Raw genomic sequence first — 20,543 nt, 5'->3', positions numbered from 1 at the left:
GGAGAATCCATACGGACTGAGAACTGTGTAACCATAACAGCGTATGACACAATGCGAAGAACCGATCCGGACTGATAGCCACACAACCATAGCAACCGATGTCACAGTGACAAGAAAACTCATTGTCAAGGCAACCAACACCCATCGTTTCCACTCTACTGGTATGCATATATGGGATATCAGGTTTACGAGTGATTGACAACCCAGTAATCACCCTTGCTTTTGCGCCGTTGCATGGAGGAGCGGCGCGAGGCAAAGCCGCTAACACGGCGCGCTAACCGAACGACCGACATCTGGCCCTCGTTCAGGGATTTGGACTTCTTCGGACGCTCGGCGTACGGAGAGAATTCGGGCGACGGCAGCCTCGGGCTCTTCTGCGAAGTTCGCGAAGTGCTCCTGGTCGACATCGATGGTCGAAACACGGAGCTCAATCGTTTCTGCCTGACTGAGGGCCAGCGCGAAGAGCTGATGCTGATTTTGCGCGACTGCACGGGTTGTGTCAGCGCTAACTGCTGCAAGATCCAGTCGTCCTCATCGTCGTCCTCAGCACCGCCGATCTGCGGCGAGCTGACCGCTTTCTTCATGTTCCCGCGCGACTTGTTGTTGGACGGTCCGGTGTCCTGCTCGGGTGGCAGACCCACAGACTTCTCACCTCGGCTAATCGCTGGTGGGTTGGAGCGGCAGAAGCGTGCGCGCGGCTTCTTGAGAGTGTGGGACTGCGGCGAGAGCACCGACCACTGCGTGAGAGGGTCGAGGCTGCTGGACTGTAGCGATGCTGACAGGTCAGCATCCTCGATCGCCGAATCCCCCTCAACTGCAGACACGGAGTCCGTCACGCTCGGCGGCTGTAGCGTCGTGATGAACGCGGCGGAGTGTTCCATGCTGGCCGGTCCCGAGTGGGTGCGTTGATCATCGAGCGACGTTGTCGACGGCAACGGTGGCATGGACAGTGCCGGCACTGCCCTCTGCTGCTGCTGCGGGGATCGCGCCGACGCCGAGCGGTACAGATGCGGTGAGCCGAGTCTAGCCTGCAGGTCGGTGTCGCTGGACTGCGGCATCATGTAGGGCAGGTCTGAAAGCGCCTGTGGTGGCGTCGTCGTGCATGCACCTGCTGTGTCCGCAAGGTCAGCTGCTGGTTGCGGCACGTCGCTGCTGCTAGTCCTCCAGAAGTCTGGTGCAGACGGGGTGGGCACTGCCGTTACGGAGGTGTTCGACGTCACTTTCCCCGCGCACATGTACCACTGGCGCATTATCTGATGCCCGCCGCCGAGGGTGGACCGGCGCTGCCCGTCGACCGAATCCTCCTTGTCGCGTGACGTGATGAACGCGGTGGGCGTGGGCCCTCGGCGCAACGACGTCGAGGACCGGTTGAGGCTGATAAACTCGTGGTTGCTGGCCGCCTGCTCAAGGCTGCCCTGGCTAAAGATGACCGCCAGCCGTCGGTGTGCTCGATCTCCGCCTGCAAGCACACAGCACACAGCACAGCACAGCCCAGCACACAGCACACAGCACAGCCCAGCACACAGCACACACAGCACACAAAACCGTAAGACCACTCATAATAACGAATTCTTATTTTCTTAAACTCGAATGGTGAGCAAATATTATAAATAAAAAGAGAAAGGGCCATTAATACTGTTAGTTATGACTAACACTAAACAGTCTACCAAGGTAACGAGATCTTATACAGTCAGGTAGTGCGACAACAAGGCACAAAACTGACAAGGATCCTGAGGTTACGTTTGGTTGGTCACATTCCCAAATGGGAATCACTTGGAATCACTTGGAATCACTCGGAATCATTCTCGCCCGTTTGGTTGGTCAAAAAGTGCGTTAGTATTACAACTCAGACTGAGACAAGGATGTTACCGGAATGTATGATTCTATTGACATAAGCCAACAACGAGGAACTCCTTCAAGGACTCCGAAGACAGAACAACAACAAAAGGGCAAGGCAGCACAGGTTGGCCTGCGTGCATGCAGAGTCCTAGTGACGTCAACACATAAGACATGTACATGGATATCACATCCCTCCAACCCTAGATGAAACGAAGACTAAGTAAACAATAACAAATAACAAATCACCTGTAGAAACAGTAACACAAGACATGGCGAAATATAGCTGTAAACACAGAAATAAGACAGCAGATCTAACTGTGAGTAGCTATGATAGAACTGTTACAAGTCCAAACGGACGGGCGCCTGAACAGCTCTAGTTGAGCGACGCGGACGAATAGCAGGAGTCGACCCAGCTGACTGCGACTCTGGAAGCGTGACTGGTTCCGGTGCTGGAGGAACTGGTGAGGCAGATACGACTGTTGGCACAGAATCAACTGAAGGCTGTAGTTCGGATGCGTCTGAATCCAGCACAGATGATGTCGACACTGGATGATTCAGAGGTTGACCAGATGGAACAACAGCTGGATATGCGGTTGTTGCCTGTACTGGCGCGGCAACAGGTGGCTCCTCGGCCGGCAATCGTGGGCGGATGTGGTCACTGTGCCGTTTCCACAATCTGCCATCGGGTAGGCGCACCGTAAATGTGGCTGGGCCTAGACACTCTTCAAGAACTCCATCCATCCATTTAGGTGAGCCAGCAAAGTTGACACAGGACACAGGGTCACCACAGCAGAAGGGCGCCGAGTGAGCCGGGCGGCGGTCTACGGCTGCTTGCTGTCGACTGAAAACCTTCTTATAAGTGTCCGGAAATGTGAGGTCAAGACGGGACCGAGGCTTATGACCCATCATGAGTTGAAATGGAGATTGACCAGTAGTTGATTGTGGCGTAAGGCGATACTGAAACAGGAACCGATACAGACAGGATTCCAAATCAGAACCACCAACAGACTTCCTCAGCGCATTCTTGACGGTTTGTACGGCACGCTCAGCTAGACCGTTGCTGGCTGGGTGGTAGGGAGATGACCGGGTATGCTTGATACCATTAGCAGAACAGAATCGTTGAAATTCGTCGCTGGTAAATACTGAGCCATTGTCGGAAACAAGTTGAAGCGGCAGTCCGTGCGTTGCAAATGTCTGACGGAGCTTGGCAATAGTTGAAGCCGAGGTTGCAGACGATACCGGGTGGACTTCAATAAACTTACTGAAACTGTCAACGATAACCAGGAGCATCTTGCCCTCAACTGGACCCGCGTAATCGACATGCAGACGCACCCATGGTTTACCTGGCCATTCCCAGGGATATAGCGGCTGAAGGGCTGGTGACTTCTGAATGACTTGGTACGGTTGGCAGCTCTTGACCTTGAGCTCTATATCGTCGTCAATAGATGGCCACCAGATGTAGCTGCGGGCGAGGGCTTTCATCCGGGTTATGCCCGGGCGACCTTCATGTAATTCTTCCAGGAGCGTCTCACGGCGTCTTGGTGGAATAATAACACGTGAGCCCAGCAAAAGACAGCCACTTATCACTGAAAGCTCATTACGACAACGGGAATATGCTTGATAATCCACGGGGATGTTGTCCGGCCAACCTTCTTGGACGTACTTGAGGACAAGTGACAGCACCGGATCTTTGCTCGTCCATTGAGCAATGGTGGTGGATGTGACCGGAGTGTTCTCCAGGACAGACATCAACAGAACGACTTCGGCCGGTGTTGGGACTTCTGGTACCGATGAGGGTGATGGTAGCCGACTGAGTCCATCAGCATTACCATTGCTGCTGCCCGACTTGAACTGAAGCTGGTCATAGCTTGCTAGTAGTAGGGCCCAGCGTTGGATACGACCACTGGCCATCGGCGGAATCGGACGATCTTCCTGAAATAGACCAAGTAGAGGCTTGTGGTCAGTCTGCAGCACAAACGAGCGGCCAAATACTGTATAGCAGGAAATTTTCGGACGGAATTTATTTTCGTACGATTTCGTACACAGCCTCTTTTGTACTAAAATTAATTCCGTACTAAAATTCGCTGTTATGTACACTATACATGTACATGCGTGCCGCATGAAAACACGTGCATTTAGCATGAAGCACTGTACGAAAATAAAATCCGTACAAAAGGTCGAAAATCGGCTTTGTCCGAAAATATTTCCGTCCGAAAATTTCCTGCTATACAGTAAATACTTATGAAAGCGCTTGACGGCGAACACCATAGCCAGACCTTCTTTCTCGATCTGTGCATATTTCTGTTCCGCTGAGGATAATGTTCTCGATGCAAACACGACTGGATGCTCGTCTCCGTCCGTAGTGATGTGTGAGAGAACGGCACCAATACCATACGGTGACGCATCACAACTAACGACAATTGGCAGCTTCGGGTCGTAATGTACACGGCATGGTGCTTCTAGTAGCATGGCTTTGCTTTTCTCAAAAGCAGACTGTTCACAGTCAGACCACCGCCACTGCTTCTTAGAGAGCAATTCGTACAGGGTTTCAACACAGTACTTAAGTTCCGTACAAACTTGTGATAATAGTTGATCAAGCCCAAGTAGCTTCTGAGCTGCGATACATTAGTTGGTGCCTTGGTGTCCAGCACATCTTGCACTTTCTCAGCTGTCGGCGTTATTCCGGTTGAATCAATGATGTGGCCGAGGAAAGTGACAGATGAACGGCCAAACACACATTTGTCCCGGTTCAAGCGCAGACCAGCCGATTCAAGACGCTCCAATACCATTTTGACATGGAGGTCGTGTTCCTCTCGTGTTGTGCCAGATATGAGGATGTCGTCCAGGTACACTACGACCATTGGAATGTCAGCCAACAGCTGCTCCATTGTGCGCTGAAAGATATTTTGACATGGAGGTCGTGTTCCTCTCGTGTTGTGCCAGATATGAGGATGTTGTCCAGGTACACTACGACCATTGGAATCAGGGAGTAGTACAATACCAGGTATTGTACTACTCCCTGATTGGAATGTCGGCCAACAGCTGCTCCATTGTGCGCTGAAAGATACCAGGTGCAGAGGACACTCCAAAAGGCAAGCGATTATACACAAATAGGCCTTTGCTTGTGTTGATAGCCGTGAGAAGCTGCGACTGTTCGTCTAACGGTAGCTGCTGATAGGCCTGGCTGAGATCTAACTTCGTGAAGCAACATACCGGTAACATCCTTGTCTCAGTCTGAGTTGTAATAATTGGCGACGAAGATAAAAGTATTAGACGATGGCCATGGCCTCCTGCCAGATGGAGCCATTTGACGGCAAGAACTTCTCCGATTATTTGGATTGTCTCGAGTGTTATTTTGCCGCAAATAGAATCGGAGTGGCAGCTACCACCAATGCAGACGACGTCACTCCTGCAGGAAAGGTCAAAACGGCTGCCCTGATTGCGCTGGTGGGTAAAGCTACCTACTCGACGCTGAAGGACTTGTGCTTTCCTGACAAGCCAACGTCTAAAACGTTTGATGAGATAGCCGATCTCCTCAAGGCACACTTTCAACCGAAGCTGAGTTTAGTGGCGGAAAGCTATCGTTTCCATCTGTGCCGGCAAAGAACGGAATCTGTCACGGAATTTGCAAATCGCCTGAAGAGACTGGCGTCTACTTGCGGGTTTGACCCCCACTTGGATCGCACACTGAAGGACCAGTTCGTGCAAGGGCTACGAGGCCAATCCATCACGGAGAAACTGCTCACTATGGCGAACGACAAGAAATTTGCTGATTTCTTAGCCACGGCAACTTCGGAGGAACTCGCTGATGCGCGGGCTGCAGAGCTGACATCTGCCTCAAGGGCTACATACGTCCACAGTGTTCGGTCCACGCCATCATCGCTGAAGTCGCGTTCGTACAACGACAGACCTCCCAAAGCTGGCCGCAAGTGCACTGGCTGCGGCGGACAATGGCACGAGAGACGAGAGAGCTGCCCTGCCTGGGGAAAGTCGTCTAATTTCTGCCACAAGCAGGGCCATTTCCCATCTGTGTGCAGAGCCAAGGACAAGGTGCACTTTGTGCACAATCCAGCGCCGGACGCTGGGAAATCAGACTCGGCAATAAACAGTGAGGAGTATTGTCCGGAACTGCACCACACCGTGTGTATCAGCCATGTAAGCAGTACTGTCGACCCGTATGTTTGCACTGTTCGCATCGGCCGCACCCCAATGGTATTCGAGATCGACACCGGGGCTGCAGTTACTGTGATTAATGAACGGCATTACCATGATTTGGCTTCCAAGGAACAGTTGACGCTGGAAACTGACGACTTACCCAGTCTATGTACGTATGCCGGCAAGATCATCCCAACGGTAGGCCGCGTGAGAAGCGAAACCAGCCACGGAGGACGCAAGGCTGAGCTGGGCTATTATGTGGTCAAAGGCACTGGACCCAATCTGCTAGGTCGGGACGCATTGGAGAAACTGAGGCTGAACTGGAACCAAGTTTTCAACGTCACTGGTGACATGCCGAAGGATATCCTGGACAAGCATCCGGAACTATTCAAGTCTGGCCTGGGCACTTGGCGAAATGGCAGTGTCAAGCTGGCAGTGGACCGTAACGTGAGGCCACGATTTCTGAAGGCACGGTCGGTTCCCTATTCACTCAAGTCGGCAGTGGAGAAGGAGCTGGACCGGCTGGTGAAAGAGAACATCATCCATCCCGTGCAATGTACCGATTGGGCTGCACCGATTGGGCTGCACCGATTGTGCCAGTGCTAAAGAACAATGGCCAGGTACGCATCTGTGGCGACTACAAGTGTACCATTAATCAAGCGTCCAAGACAGACAAGTATCCGTTACCCAACATAGAAGACTTATATGTGAAACTGAGACAAGGATGTTACCAGTATGTATGATGTATGATTCGATTGACATAAGCCAACAACGAGGAAGTCCTTCAAGGACTCCGAAGACAGAACAACAACAAAAGGGCAAGGCAGCACAGGTTGGCCTGCGTGCATGCAGAGTCCTAGTGACGTCTTAGTGACGTCAACACATAAGACATGTACATGGATATCACAGTTAGGTTGGTCCCATTCCAGAATGGGAATCGCTGAGAATGATTCTTTTTGGAGAATGATCATTCCACCTCACATGCTGCAATGAACATTCTCATTCCGGAAATCAAAAATGATAATGGTTGCCACGAGCCAAACAATGTAGCAACAGGTTCAAGTGCCTCGAATCATGCACTCAGAAGTACTTGACTCTCTCAAGGAAACTAGAGTCGGGTAAAAGAGAAGAGAGCCGCCTTTCCACAACGACATCATGGAATTGTTATGTCAAGTGATTCCTAGTTGATTCTGGCGCGTTTGTTTGGTCAGGTGATTCTTACCCATTCCCATTCCAGAATGGTTGTCATTTATATTCTGAAAATGCCCAACCAAACGCAACCTCAGACATTCGACGACCTGACACATTTTTCAGAACATTTATTTCTGCTCTTGTAGTAGTTGAGCACTCTCATGTGGGGTAATGCCTTTGCTGTTTGCGTTATGCAGAGCTCACTGACTTGTCAATTTGAGAACTCTGGCAAGATACGCTCGGGCCTGGTGTAAATCTGGCTTTGGACAATTTATTTTTCATTGCCATCAGGTTCGGCCTCATTTTCTCTGTGCTGTGCTGATGAGTCCACAAAAGACGAAACAGTTCTGTCCGCAGATTGAACATTTATTTCTAACGGATTTGTTAAAAATTTGAAGTCGTTATGTGCAAAATGATGTGTACATGTCCTGTCATTTCCTAGTTTTGACATGCCAAATTCGTTAGCATTTCACTTCGCTAACCAACCACAAAATCCGGAGATTGCTAACTTCAATAGTCCTTATGCACATTACATCATCTCGTGCAGATAAACGTATTCCCGTAGGTGTGTACAACTGTACATGCAAGGTTGGGTGTTCATTGTGTGCTATACATGCGCATTTGACCAATTTAGACCAGTACTTAGTGGGCGACCGCCAACGTTAGGCGCTGCATCTGCCACTAGGGCTTACCAGGTGTTAGTGGCCGCCGTGAGTTCCCTTCGGGAACGGACACAATAATTTACTTTTTGTTAGTGGCTGACAGTCGCTTTTCGAGCTACATCAGTTTGGACAGAGGTAATGACTAGATTAGTCAGCTAGATCTTTCTCCGAAAAAAGTTGTTGCATGAAATGCCCGAAGGGAACATTTCGTAATCGAAAATACATACACGCAGATTGAGTATTTTCGCTCCTGCTCTTGTAGTAGTTGAGCACTCTTATGTGGGGTAGTGCCTTTGCTGTTTGCATTACGCAGAGCTCACTGACTTGTCAAGTTTGAGCACTCTGGCAAGGTACGTTCGGGCCTGATTTAAATCTGGCTTTGGAAATTTTATTTTCATTGCTATCAGGTTCGGCCTCATTTTCTCTGTGCTGCGCTGAGGAGTTCACAAAGAACGAAACAGCATGCTGTCCGCAGATTGTGGATAACACAATAGGGTCGAAATTTTATTTTCATTGCTATCAGGTTCGGCCTCATTTTCTCTGTGCTGCGCTGAGGAGTTCACAAAGAACGAAACAGCATGCTGTTCGCAGATTGTGGATAACACAATAGGGTCGAAATTTTATTTTCATTGCTATCAGGTTCGGCCTCATTTTCTCTGTGCTGCGCTGAGGAGTTCACAAAGAACGAAACAGCATGCTGTCCGCAGATTGTGGATAACACAATAGGGTCCTGTACATTGAACACCCAACCAGGTCTACGGCATTCTACGGGATTTCGTACGTGACGTCAATGTGCATATTAAAGGGTCATTGGCGTTAAAATATCTGCTCGTACACTACTTGCTCACATGATCTGTTACCAAATGTACATGCACTGCGTCTTCCCCCCAGCTGCTGATAACTCACACCTGCATTCTCAGCGTACATGTCACGGCGTACTCATACACGTCATAATGAGCAGAACAACATCCTATAGAGGTTATGTGAATCACTCATCAAAGTACACTTGCCACTTAGAAGTCAAAAAGATATCACTTTGCCGCTCAGAAGTCGATAAAATATCACTTTTGCCACTCAGAAGTCAATAAAATATAACTTGCTTTTAGAGTATCTCAGTACACATTTCTCCCAGTTTGCCAGTTGGCACTCAACTCTCTTCCTTTATGGCAGTGAATGATGTAATCACATCACCTGTCTTCCTTTACGGCAGTGTATGATGTAATCGCCTAACCTGTCTTCCTTTACGGCAGTGTATGATGTAATCGCCTAACCTGTCTTCCTTTATGGTAGTGTATGATGTAATCGCCTAACCTGTCTTCCTTTACGGCAGTGTATGATGTAATCGCCTAACCTGTCTTCCTTTATGGTAGTGTATGATGTAATCGCCTAACCTGTCTTCCTTCATGGTAGTGTATGATGTAATCGCCTAACCCTGATTTTCACATGCAGCATCTTCTAATCAGTTTTGCTTACTTGCAAGTTGCAAGTACAGTGCGTATCGGTTATAGTGTGGTCGAATACAAGAATATACTGCCTACAAGAATGAACACTCATTTTTTCATAATCATAACGCATATTTTATGTGTATATTTATTCTTACAAGCAGTATTATCGCATACTAGAATATATCGGCCCTAAGAATGGATTTTGTGTAGCAAAATATGCCAGATTAGTGCAAAGGGTATCGCCTGTAGTAATAACATCTGTGCTCTGTGCATACTCAATACAATAATATGATTAATATTCAACACAAAAAGAGAGTTATGTCAAACTGAGCAAAGGAGAATCACTTTTTCTGTCCAGTCGGACTCTTTCTTCCGACTTCTCTCGTATCTGCTGCTCCGCAGTCGCCTAGCACGACCGCGAGTCTGATCCGTGTGTATCATGTGTAGACCTACATGCTTGTACGTGTCCACATGCCAAACGTGCGCGCATAATTATAATTATGATACCTGTATGTCACACGTGCATATGATATGTCACACGTGATTTATCGTGTGTAAGAAATATCGGCAATAAGAATCAAATGTCGTTTTTCAAACACCCACGCTATAACCGATACCTACTGTAGGTGCATTTGCATACACTGTTTTGTATCACTGTGTCACATTTCAATCCAATCTAGCATTTTCCAATCGGTTTGAAGTACACTCTGCATCATAAACTTAGTTACGAAGGAGACAGTCTGTTGATGATCTTCAACTCTTTGAAGTACAATGTACATTGCTGACCCATTCGTGGGTATTCGACGTTCTTTATGCTTAGATTCAGTATAATAGAATACTCTGTAGACGAATTCCAGGTCATTCTTCATTTTCATTGTGTGCTGTTCCTCGCCAGTAATGTCGTTCTGTGTGGAGTGTACACGTGCATGTGGTGTCTATTGTGTCTGTTGTGCATGGTCCGTGCGCTGGAGTACTGCCACCGTACATGTTCACTGCCTGAAAGGCAGTGAACATGTACGGTGGCAGTGCCCTAGCGTACGTACCGTGCACCGGGATTTATATTCGATATAAATCCCGCGCGGGATTTATACTGGCCAATGTAACCATGGCTAGACGAGCGCTGATTGGCTGAAAACAGGCCCTCCGTACCGTACCATGGCATAAACATACTTATAGAGAAGGCAAACAAAGCATTGCTGTCCGCTGATCACTAACGTGTGCAACCCAGAGTAAGAGTAGCAATGCTTAAAGCCTTTGTTTGCCTTCTCTACACGTGCACATACATAACTATATTCAAACAAGCCCGCTGGTATAGGCAGCTGAGGTAGAGTGCTCAATGCACAAATGTACAAAGCAGCAGTATACACACAGCACACCTGTAAATGCTGCTGTCTGATGATCGCTGAAATGCGTGAAACTTAATGTTGCAGCTACACAGCCTTTCGCCTCCGTTGTGTGTGTAACTATATTTAATATATGAGTCTCTAGATAAAAGAAATGTCATTTTCGAGCATTTCGAGTTGCCTGCACTATGGCATTGTCGTAATCCAGAAAATCAGCGTGCAAAATCATTATCCACACGTCCTTTGCGTCTCTGTGTTTTTCACTGTTTTTATTTGACATTATCTTTCTTTACGGAGTTGGTGTTGCTGTTCATTTTGCTACTCTTTCTTTTTCCCTCCTCTTATTTTTATTTATCGCCGTGGTTGGCAATCACCCACTCTCATTGGCCGGTGTTTCCACCGAGTCTTGAGATGTTGTAATAAATATAAACATAAAAGACCTCGGTCATCTTTCACACAGTCACGAGTGTTTGAATAAGACTTAGCGTACTTTCATCTCTTTATATGGAAAACCAAACTTCTAAAACAGAGAGGTTCCCAGCGGCGGATCCAGCGATCTTTACAGGGGGGTTCCAGACTGAATGGCTGATACATGTACATGGATACGCGTATGGTTGCCAGTAGTACAATTACGAAATTTAGGGGATTCCGCGGAACCCCTGGAACCCCTCCTGGATCCACCTCTGGGCTCCAGGTCCTCTTATTGTTTGAAAACTAAACTTCCAAAAGCATTTTTCTCAACAATACGCAAACGTACATAAGCCCCCTTTTTCGGATCTGGAGGCTCATATGTAACTTTGTCTGCAGCATGTGCGATGGGCTTGTCATTTCCCCGCTGTTCCGTCACAACCGCTTTAAAGAGCTGCATCTGCGCCGCAATCCCCACAGCTGGTGGCGTTCCTACGGATGCGTGAACGTCAGTCTTTCACAATCTCACACGAAGCGTGAAGAGTAACAGTTTGTGTTGTAACTCATGCAGCTTCACCCTTATGGCATGCACTCACATGGAAAGTGTAGATTTGAAACTATGAACTGTCAAAGGGGATGGTCGCGTTTGATCTACAGGTTTTGGTAGAATCTACTCCTTTTGGTAGATGTGCCCCTTACTTCTGACGCAAGCGTAACTCATTCAACGTTCTGAGTATATTGGGAGAAGTCTTGACAATTTACCAAATCGTCAAGTACAATCACATTGACCAGAACAAGCCACAAGTGTAGCTGCATGGCTAGCAAGGCATAGCATCTTACTTTCGTCACTGATCGAATGCGGTTTGAGCCTTCGTTGGAGGCTGGGCGACGCTGTCAGTATGGAGTTTCGCATCACCCTCCGCGAAGCAAAGGGGGAACGCTGCATACAAACAGACAGACGGACCGATGGACACACAGACAGGCAGGCACACAGACAGACAGACAGACAGTTACACTTCTAACTGCATCACTGGTCTAACGTAGACCAGTAATGCAGACCACCAAACAGGCAGAGAACACAGACACACACACACACACACACACACACACACACACACACACACACACACACACGCATGCTCGCATGCACACCCACACATGGACACACACACATACACACACACAAACACACACACACACACACACCTACATAGATGCACAAGCATGCGTGTGCACACCCACCCATCCACACCTACATGCATGGTGTTTCCGTGTGAGAGGCTGGAAGAAAACATACGTGTAACTGTAAGTCTGACCTTTCACCAAATCAGCAATGACGAACAGTAATGTAAATTACTGTAAAAGCAGAAATTATCGGTGGTGTAATATTTTCGGTATTCTCCAAAATCGGCGGTTCGGTAGAGGGAAATTTTCAGTAAACCCCGTTTTCCAGGTAAGTGTACTAGTACTACATGTATACAGTGTCGGTTGTACCGAAATTTTTGGCGCGTTTTATTATCAGTAAAAATTGTCGGCACCGAAGTTACCGAAAATAAAACACCACCGAAAATTTCTGCTTTTACAGTACTCACCGATCCACGTCTTTTCAAATCCACTTCGGAGATGTCCTTCTTGCGAGAGAACCAGTTGAAGGGTCGTTTGAGGCCATCGTAGAGTATGAACGGCAGGATGGAAGTTGTGATCAGTATGTTGCACTGTGGGGAGATCAAACAGAAAAGGGAGAGTTGAATATTTTTGGTTTTTGCGACACCCCTTTGCGGTGCATGTATTATGCACCAGGGGCGTCACTGGACCCCTTCACAGGGGGGTGCACAGGAATTTTGCACAGGAAAACACGAAAAAGTTCGCTGATAGCTGGCCCGTTGCACCGACTTTGGAGGTGGGGCAGCCATGGGGTACGGGGGCCCTCCCCGGGAAGTATTTCAAAAATTGAAGCCAATTGCAAGCATTTCCGGGCATTTGGTGCCATTTCAGGGTAACTACAATGAAAGACTTTTTGATTCTGCAACAAGCCAAGAAGACGCTACGACGGGGACAAGAATTCTTCATTATCCTCCCCCGGGAAAAAATTTCAAAAATTGAAGGCAATTGCAAGCATTTTCAGGCATTTGGTGCCATTTCAGTGTAACTATTTATTTATTTATTTTATTCCAAGCAATACATGGCTGGGGTAGCCAATGACCACTTTGCGTCGCGATTGCAGGGTTTTTATAGCCAACTAGTCTACGAGTCATACTGGTCATGTACTTGCACTCGCTACATGCACTCACGCGATCGCGGCAGCACAGTACAACTAGTTTTAGTGCATGCAGTTTATTAGCAGATTCTACCAGGAGTTCGCAAAAAACCAAGGTCGAATTTTTTAGGGGGGTGCACGTGCCCCCCGTGCCCATCACGGGTGATGCCCCTGTGCACCCAGAGGAGAAACTGTACTCCGTTTGTGTATGTCGCGCGTCGCACGTCGCTAAAGTCGAACTTTCTTCAACTTCTGCAACAGGTACCGTGCGACTGTACGCGACGGCTGGCGACAGGCAGTTTCTTGCGGCAGCTTTCGCAAATCGCATGCGCATCGCAAAACGTGGTATTATGGATCGGCCTAAAGTGTTGAGGTCCATTCTGGGTCACAAGCCACTGCAAGCTGCCAGTAGAGGCTACCCAGGTGACAACACAGGTCACGACTGCATTGCCATATGCAGTGCATACAACCATACATGGGCAATGCGCAACCTCTTTCCGTTCCATATATGGAAAATCTGTACTGGGTGTGTTAACCTGGATATCCCATATATACGTATGTAAGGAGAATCGTCAGATATCAGTGTGTATTGCGGAGGAGATGGTACAATAAAGGCACGGTCATACATGCGCAGGGGTACCGCTTCGGTGGCGCGGTTTGCACCTCTCCTGAGGAGCCAGTTTCATATGCAGGTCACATATACGAGAGCGAGAGCGAGAGAGAGAGAGAGAGAGAGAGAGAGAGAGAGAGAGAGAGAGAGAGAGAGAGAGAGAGAGAGAGAGAGAGAGAGAGAGAGAGAGAGAGAGAGAGAGAGAGAGAGAGAGAGAGAGAGAGAGAGAGAGAGAGAGAGAGAGAGAGAGAGAGAGAGAGAGAGAGAGAGAGAGAGAGAGAGAGAGAGAGAGAGAGAGAGAGAGAGAGAGAGAGAGAGAGAGAGAGAGAGAGAGAGAGAGAGAGAGAGAGAGAGAGAGAGAGAGAGAGAGAGAGAGAGAGAGAGAGAGAGAGAGAGAGAGAGAGAGAGAGAGAGAGAGAGAGAGAGAGAGAGAGAGAGAGAGAGAGTGAGAGAGAGAAAGAGAGAGAAAGAGAGAGAGAGAGAGAGAGAGAGAGAGAGAGAGAGAGAGAGAGCAGGAGAGAGAGAGAGAGAGGGGGGTTAACTTATTACGTTAATCCGTGAGAAAAGTACTTACGCAGTTGAATGCCACAATGTAGTAGTAAGTGGTCTGCATGTCCGCGTCCACAAAGTTCGGAATGGACGGGCACAGCTGCGGCTTGCAGTTGAATATGTGGCACATGATGCTTTGGTCCATTGCGCGCTGCTTGGTTAGCAGGGCCGTGATGGAGAAGCCCGTGGGCAGCACAACGTAGTCGAGCAGGAAGGACAGGACGAAGAGAATGGTGAAGAGGATGGAGAAGGCTATGCGACTCTGCCAGCCCTTCATGACGGCGTTCAGGTCCACGGCGGGTGAGTTCCGTAGCACACGCTGTACAGTGCCCCAGCTGGCACCCACCACAAACAGGCCGAACTTGATCTTGCGATGCGCCGCACTGCGCACCACGCGGAACATCGAGATTGTCAGCAGGATGACGGAGATGAAGTGGAACGCGAGCGTGACCTGCCGACCCAGCGCGTAGCGTTTCTCCATGGCCGACACGCACTTCAGGCCGAACGGCTGCGCGTAGACAATGTGCCCGTTCATCATCACCACGTACGTGATACACAGAGCGGGGATGCTGGCCAGCAGGACGCCTTCGGCGATGTGCAGGCGATAGTACCAGTTGCTGCTGCGCGAGCCCGTCGACTTAATGGCCGTCACATGCTTCATATAGATGAGCCAGACCAGCGCCTTCCAGGACATCATTAGCGGCACCAGGATGTTCATCAGGTCGGTGCCGACGACAGAGAGAGCACACTGCCACGGCGCCTTGTACAGCGGCATGCCCACGATCATGGTGCGGTCGTTCAGGCACAGGCTGTCGCCGCGCGACAGGTTAATGCTGCGGAAGGTGTTGAGCAGGAACACGGAGAACATTGCGTACATGGCGGCGCGCCACGGCGTCGTCGAGATCACGCGCTGGAAGTTGGTGGCGAAAACGGCGCCCGCGTAGAGGAAGCAGAGGGAGACCGATGCGAAGATGATCATGTGTACAATGTAGGCGGCGCGCGCGCCCGCCGACTCGGTCACGATCAGCGTGTCAGTACAGGAGTAGCCGCAGGGTAGCTTGCTTGAAGCCTACAATTAGCAGAACAGGGCGCAGAAGGAAGCCAGTACAGTCATGTACATGACACACAACATAGCACGGGCAAAAGGCTACAGGATTTTCCCTGCCAGAGATAGGAACGGTATTCTTCTGGGTACAGATTGACAAATCTGGGTCCCTGGGCTCCCATACCAAGGGGATTCCCCCAAATATAGGTCTATCCCAAGGGGAATTCCCTAAAACCAGGTCCCATACCAAGGGGATTTCCCTGAAACTAGGTCCCATACCAAGGGGATTCCCCCAAGTCTAGGTCCCATGCCAAGTAACATACATGGGCAACATACTAATGCCGTCCTGTAATGATTTGTACCCCTTTTCCAGTGGTAAACGCACAACATGGGCATCTATTGCAGACTACTGCAAACTCCCTCCAAGTACACAACTTGTCACAAGTGGGCATAGACCTGCCAGAAGACTGTCTGCAGTGAGTGCAGAAGTGAGGTACATGTATGCCTGTAGACTGTCTGCAGTGAGTGCAGAAGTGAGGTACATGTATGCCTGTAGACTGTCTGCAGTGAGTGCAGAAGTGAGGTACATGTATGCCTGTAGACTGTCTGCAGTGAGTGCAGAAGTGAGGTACATGTATGCCTGTAGACTGTCTGCAGTGAGTCCAGAAGTGAGGTACATGTATGCCTGTAGACTGTCTGCAGTGAGTGCAGAAGTGAGGTACATGTATGCCTGAAGACTGTCTGCAGTGAGTGCAGAAGTGAGGTACATGTATGCCTGTAGACTGTCTGCAGTGAGTGCAGAAGTGAGGTACATGTATGCCTGTAGACTGTCTGCAGTGAGTGCAGAAGTGAGGTACATGTATGCCTGTAGACTGTCTGCAGTGAGTGCAGAAGTGAGGTACATGTATGCCTGTAGACTGTCTGCAGTGAGTGCAGAAGTGAGGTACATGTATGCCTGTAGACTGGCTGCAGTGAGTGCAGAAGTGAGGTACATGTATGCCTGTAGACTGGCTGCGCTACACTACTACTACACCATCACAAGTTGGACACACAGGTGGAATGCTCATTCGTTATCAGGGCTTGACGATTCGTCAGTGCCCTACGGAAAGCATTGTCTGTATGAGTGGGATGTCTTTTCATTTGCGAGCTGATCCGAGTGAGATTCGTACAGTCCGTATCGCCTATAAGGTTGGCGGCTATAGTAATATACCGGATATAGTGATCAATTTCTCAAATTCATTTTCATTTGCCAAAACTAAGTATACACAGTTATCGCGTATAGTAATAATCGTCTATAGTAATATATCGCCTATAGTGATCAAATTCATATTTCAAAAGACCTTTATTACACTATTTTTGCATCGGTTATAGTGATTGATGTAAAATTAAGCGATGTCAGAGGAGAACAGGGTGTTACTTCTTTGTGAAGAACTTGTCCAGTGAGTGTTGTTTGGTGAGTTTTGCTTGTACAAGTTGCCAAAATATGCCTCCATCATGAGGAAATCCTGATTTTGTGTGTCAGGAGCTACAGCCAGCTACATGACATTGTACATGTATGTAGTGCGTATGTGCACGGCGCGCTGAGTCGTTTGACACCCCACTCGCATACATTGCATGCAGTATCGGTCATAGTAATTATATCGCTTATAGTGATAAAATGCTCAAAATCAAACACCAACGCTATAGGCGATACTGACTGTACCACGCTCATTCGGTGACAAAGACTGCAAGCGGTCTCTAGACTTCTAGTGACTCCAGTCGTCCCCCAGCGGATAGAGCATGGCAATGCTTGGAGCCCAATACTGCCATAGTGATATGCTACTGTGCTATACATGTACTGCTACTGTGCTATACATGTACTGCTACTGTGCTATACATGTACTGCTACGCTGCTATAACCTACATGCCATACTCATTATGCAACACAGCCTATTGCATCAGCTCTTTGTTCAAACCCCAAACTGACAGAAAGACACGCACACAAACAGATGGAAGGAGGGACGAACGGACGGACAGACAAACGGACAGACGGACGGACAGACAGGTAGAGGCAGACAGGCAGATACACAGGCACAGACAGACAGGGACAGACACACAGACACACAGACAGGGACAGACAGGGACAGGGACAGACAGACAGGGACAGACAGACAGGGACAGACAGACAGGGACAGACAGACAGGAACAGACAGATGGGGACAGACAGGCAGGGACAGACAGACAGACACACACACAGACAGGGACAGACAGACAGGGACAGACAGACAGGTAGAGGCAGACAGGCAGATACACAGGCACAGACAGACAGACAGACAGACAGGTAGAGGCAGACATACAGGCACAGACATACAGGGACAGACAGACAGACAAACAGACAGACAAACAGGGGCAGACATACACATGAACAAACAGAAGTATAGACGGAAAACAAATAGCTACAGACAGAAAAGGCAAAGTTCCATGCACAAGTGCACACGCGTGCCCACACACACACACATGCACAAACATGAACACACATGAACACACATGAGCACACACACACACACACACACACACACACAGCAAACACACACACACACGCACAGAGCCGGAACACTCACCAGATCGACGCTGAGAACGGGCACGCTGGCACTGGTCATGTTGGCCAGGAGAGCACTGATAACGTTGGTGGCGTAGTGCGACTTGACGCTCGTCACGATGTACGGGTGTTTACACTTGAGATTGAGGCATGCTGGACTATGGGCAGATCGCACTAGCACCGCGCTGCTGGACTGCGGGAGTGTGTTGTCGGGCGAGCCCAGGTGAATACCGCTGACCATCTGCTGTGCTACGCCCGACAACAGCGACGACGCACTGCAGCGCAGCGCCGTCGAAGTGGCATGCGTCACCGAGTCCTTCATCAGCTTGACGGAAGACATGGCGCGCACGGCCGGCGGCGAGAACGTGGCGATGTACTCCAGAACGGAGCCCATGTACTTGAGATCATAGTCCGTGGCCGCCTGTGAGCATAGCGTGGCCTGATCAACGCGTTCCGGGGGTGTTTGAGCGCACGTCACCGAACCCTGTGCCCATTGGTTAAGCGACGTGCATACAGTCGCAGTCAATACGTCCACGCCGCCCCCATGGGTACCCGCCTTAGCGAAGGCATCCGCGGCTACGATTGACGGTCCGAGTTTGGCAAAGACGGTGTCCATGCCGCGCACGAGACTGCTAGCCTGTGATACCATGCTCCAGAAGTCGGCGGTATCGCTCAGAACGATGGCCGTGGCGTGGAAGCGCGAAACGCCCGTAGCCAGTGCCCCTAGCGCCGTTGCCGGGCCAAGAGAACTGATCACGGTCGCATTCAAGCATGCAAAGCAGTGCGTGCGGTCGCTGCTGGCGTTGTTGCCGCTTGCCAGAAGTCTACTCGCCGTCTTCATCAGCCGCATGGCGCTGTGCAAGCGCTCAGCCGCAGTCAAATTCATCTCTTCCATCTTGGTCTGCTGTAGCAGAAAATTACTGGCGCGCTCCTGCCATTCTACGGCGGCCTTAAGTGAGGACGCGATCACTGCTATACACTGCGCAGAGAGGTGACTGGCATTCAGGCGCCGCTCCGTGTCCACTCTGTTCATTGTAGTCCATGATCGAATATCCGTGATGGCTGTAGTCAATATGCGTGTCGCTATTTCTAAGTTAGAACTAGCGTTGTAGGCGAGCAGCGCTTTACAGCTGACGGTCGTGGCACCTGCGTGTTGATGCTGAAGTGCGCGCAGTGCACGGAACGCAACACTGTGCGGGTCTGGGATACTGCTGCTGCTGCCATGTCCGGCATCGGTAGAGCTACTATCAGCGCTGCTGCTGCTGCGGCATCTGCTCGACAATGTCCAGCAACTACCCCACTCTTGTTGTTGTTGCTGTGGATCTGCCCCACTTCCACCAGATGCACGTGCTGGCAAGGCTGTATGAGAAACTGCCCAGAGCAGCAGAAGCAAGCCGTGTACCACGAAGCGCGTGAGCGGCAAGCAGAGACTCATACCATCGCCGCAAAACACGTGAGTGTGCTGGCTGCGGTACGGTGGCAGGGCTAGGGGGCCTGCTTGGTGCCGCTGCTACTACAACTGTAGCACTCGTGGGCCGGAGGGTATGCCCTACTCCCACGCTGTCCGTTTCCGCAGAACGTATTCCACTCCGACTGCCGCACATGCATGTCCACAGGGCGAGCTAGCAGAGCACGCCACGGGCTTGCGGATGTTGTCCTCTCACAATATCAAGTTATTTTTAGAACGGCATCTCAACAAACTGATTGCATTGCCGTACACCTCTCTGACGGCTAGGAATGCAAAGGCTCAGTGTGACTATGGACGAGATTCGGCCCTAATATACACATACGTCCGACAGCAGCAAAACAACCGAAAACCGCACTGTCCGTCGAAAGCTCGCCGTCACAAGCTTGGAGAAGGGCATAAGTAGTGAAAACAATATTACAAACCACCGATGTAGATCTACAGTTTCTAGAAAAACTTGGAGACGAAGCAGAAACACAAAAAAATCGTGTGCAGCTCGCCGATCGGCCGAGTGCACGAGTGGCTCGCATGTACGTGCGTACAAAACCTGTACGATTTCGTACTGTTGTACGAGTTCTTGTATGGATTGATGAATTGCCCTGGCAACACGCGCACGCGCAGAATGTGTCAGGCTCGTACAGGCATTTTTGTAGAGCTACCTGCATGGTTCTTCTTCTTCTTCTTCTTCTTCTTCTTCTTCTTCTTCTTCTTCTTCTTCTTCTTCGGTATCAAAACAAAGATGCTAGAAATAGAGACAATTGAAAGGACGATAAATATCTGATTGTTGCTCAACCGAAACAGTAGCAAGGTGCCGGAAGTAAAATAAATACTATATGTAGAGGCCTGTATGGGAGCTAAGCTTCAAATAGTTTGTGTCCAATCCATTCGCTGATTACTAGTATAAAGTCTTGGCAAGGCCGGACTTAGAGCAGTCCTTCCAATTGCAGGAACTGAACGACCTGTGATGGCTCGGTGAGGATGGCTTCTCGTACATCT

General features: G+C 49.5%; 2 protein-coding genes across 2 annotated transcripts in view; both read right to left on the bottom strand.

The window, feature by feature from the left end:
- LOC135828429 (uncharacterized) overlaps nucleotides 1–20,007 on the bottom strand; it is a 20,260-nt gene extending 253 nt beyond the window's left edge. Inside the window, exons 1-5 of the mRNA XM_065340880.1 lie at nucleotides 18,105–20,007; nucleotides 14,485–15,528; nucleotides 12,636–12,758; nucleotides 11,884–11,983; nucleotides 1–1,459 (exon numbers count right to left, since the gene is read on the bottom strand). The exon at nucleotides 1–1,459 is cut by the window's left edge and continues 253 nt beyond it. Of these exons, the coding sequence (XP_065196952.1) occupies nucleotides 186–1,459; nucleotides 11,884–11,983; nucleotides 12,636–12,758; nucleotides 14,485–15,528; nucleotides 18,105–19,517 (3,954 nt within the window). The 5' untranslated portion in view covers nucleotides 19,518–20,007 and the 3' untranslated portion in view covers nucleotides 1–185. The remainder of the gene's footprint in view (nucleotides 1,460–11,883; nucleotides 11,984–12,635; nucleotides 12,759–14,484; nucleotides 15,529–18,104) is intronic.
- LOC135828679 (uncharacterized protein K02A2.6-like) lies at nucleotides 2,179–4,727 on the bottom strand. The gene is made up of 3 exons (XM_065341100.1): nucleotides 4,417–4,727; nucleotides 4,116–4,249; nucleotides 2,179–3,830 (listed from the first exon to the last, which is right to left on the bottom strand). Exons 1-3 carry the CDS (start codon nucleotides 4,725–4,727, stop codon nucleotides 2,179–2,181), a joined length of 2,097 nt encoding a protein of 698 aa, XP_065197172.1.
- Nucleotides 20,008–20,543: the final 536 nt, after the last annotated feature.

The sequence above is a fragment of the Sycon ciliatum genome, chromosome 12 (genome assembly GCF_964019385.1).
Source record: "Sycon ciliatum chromosome 12, ocSycCili1.1, whole genome shotgun sequence".
Lineage (NCBI taxonomy): Eukaryota > Metazoa > Porifera > Calcarea > Leucosolenida > Sycettidae > Sycon > Sycon ciliatum.
This window is presented reverse-complemented; position numbering and strand designations above follow the sequence as displayed.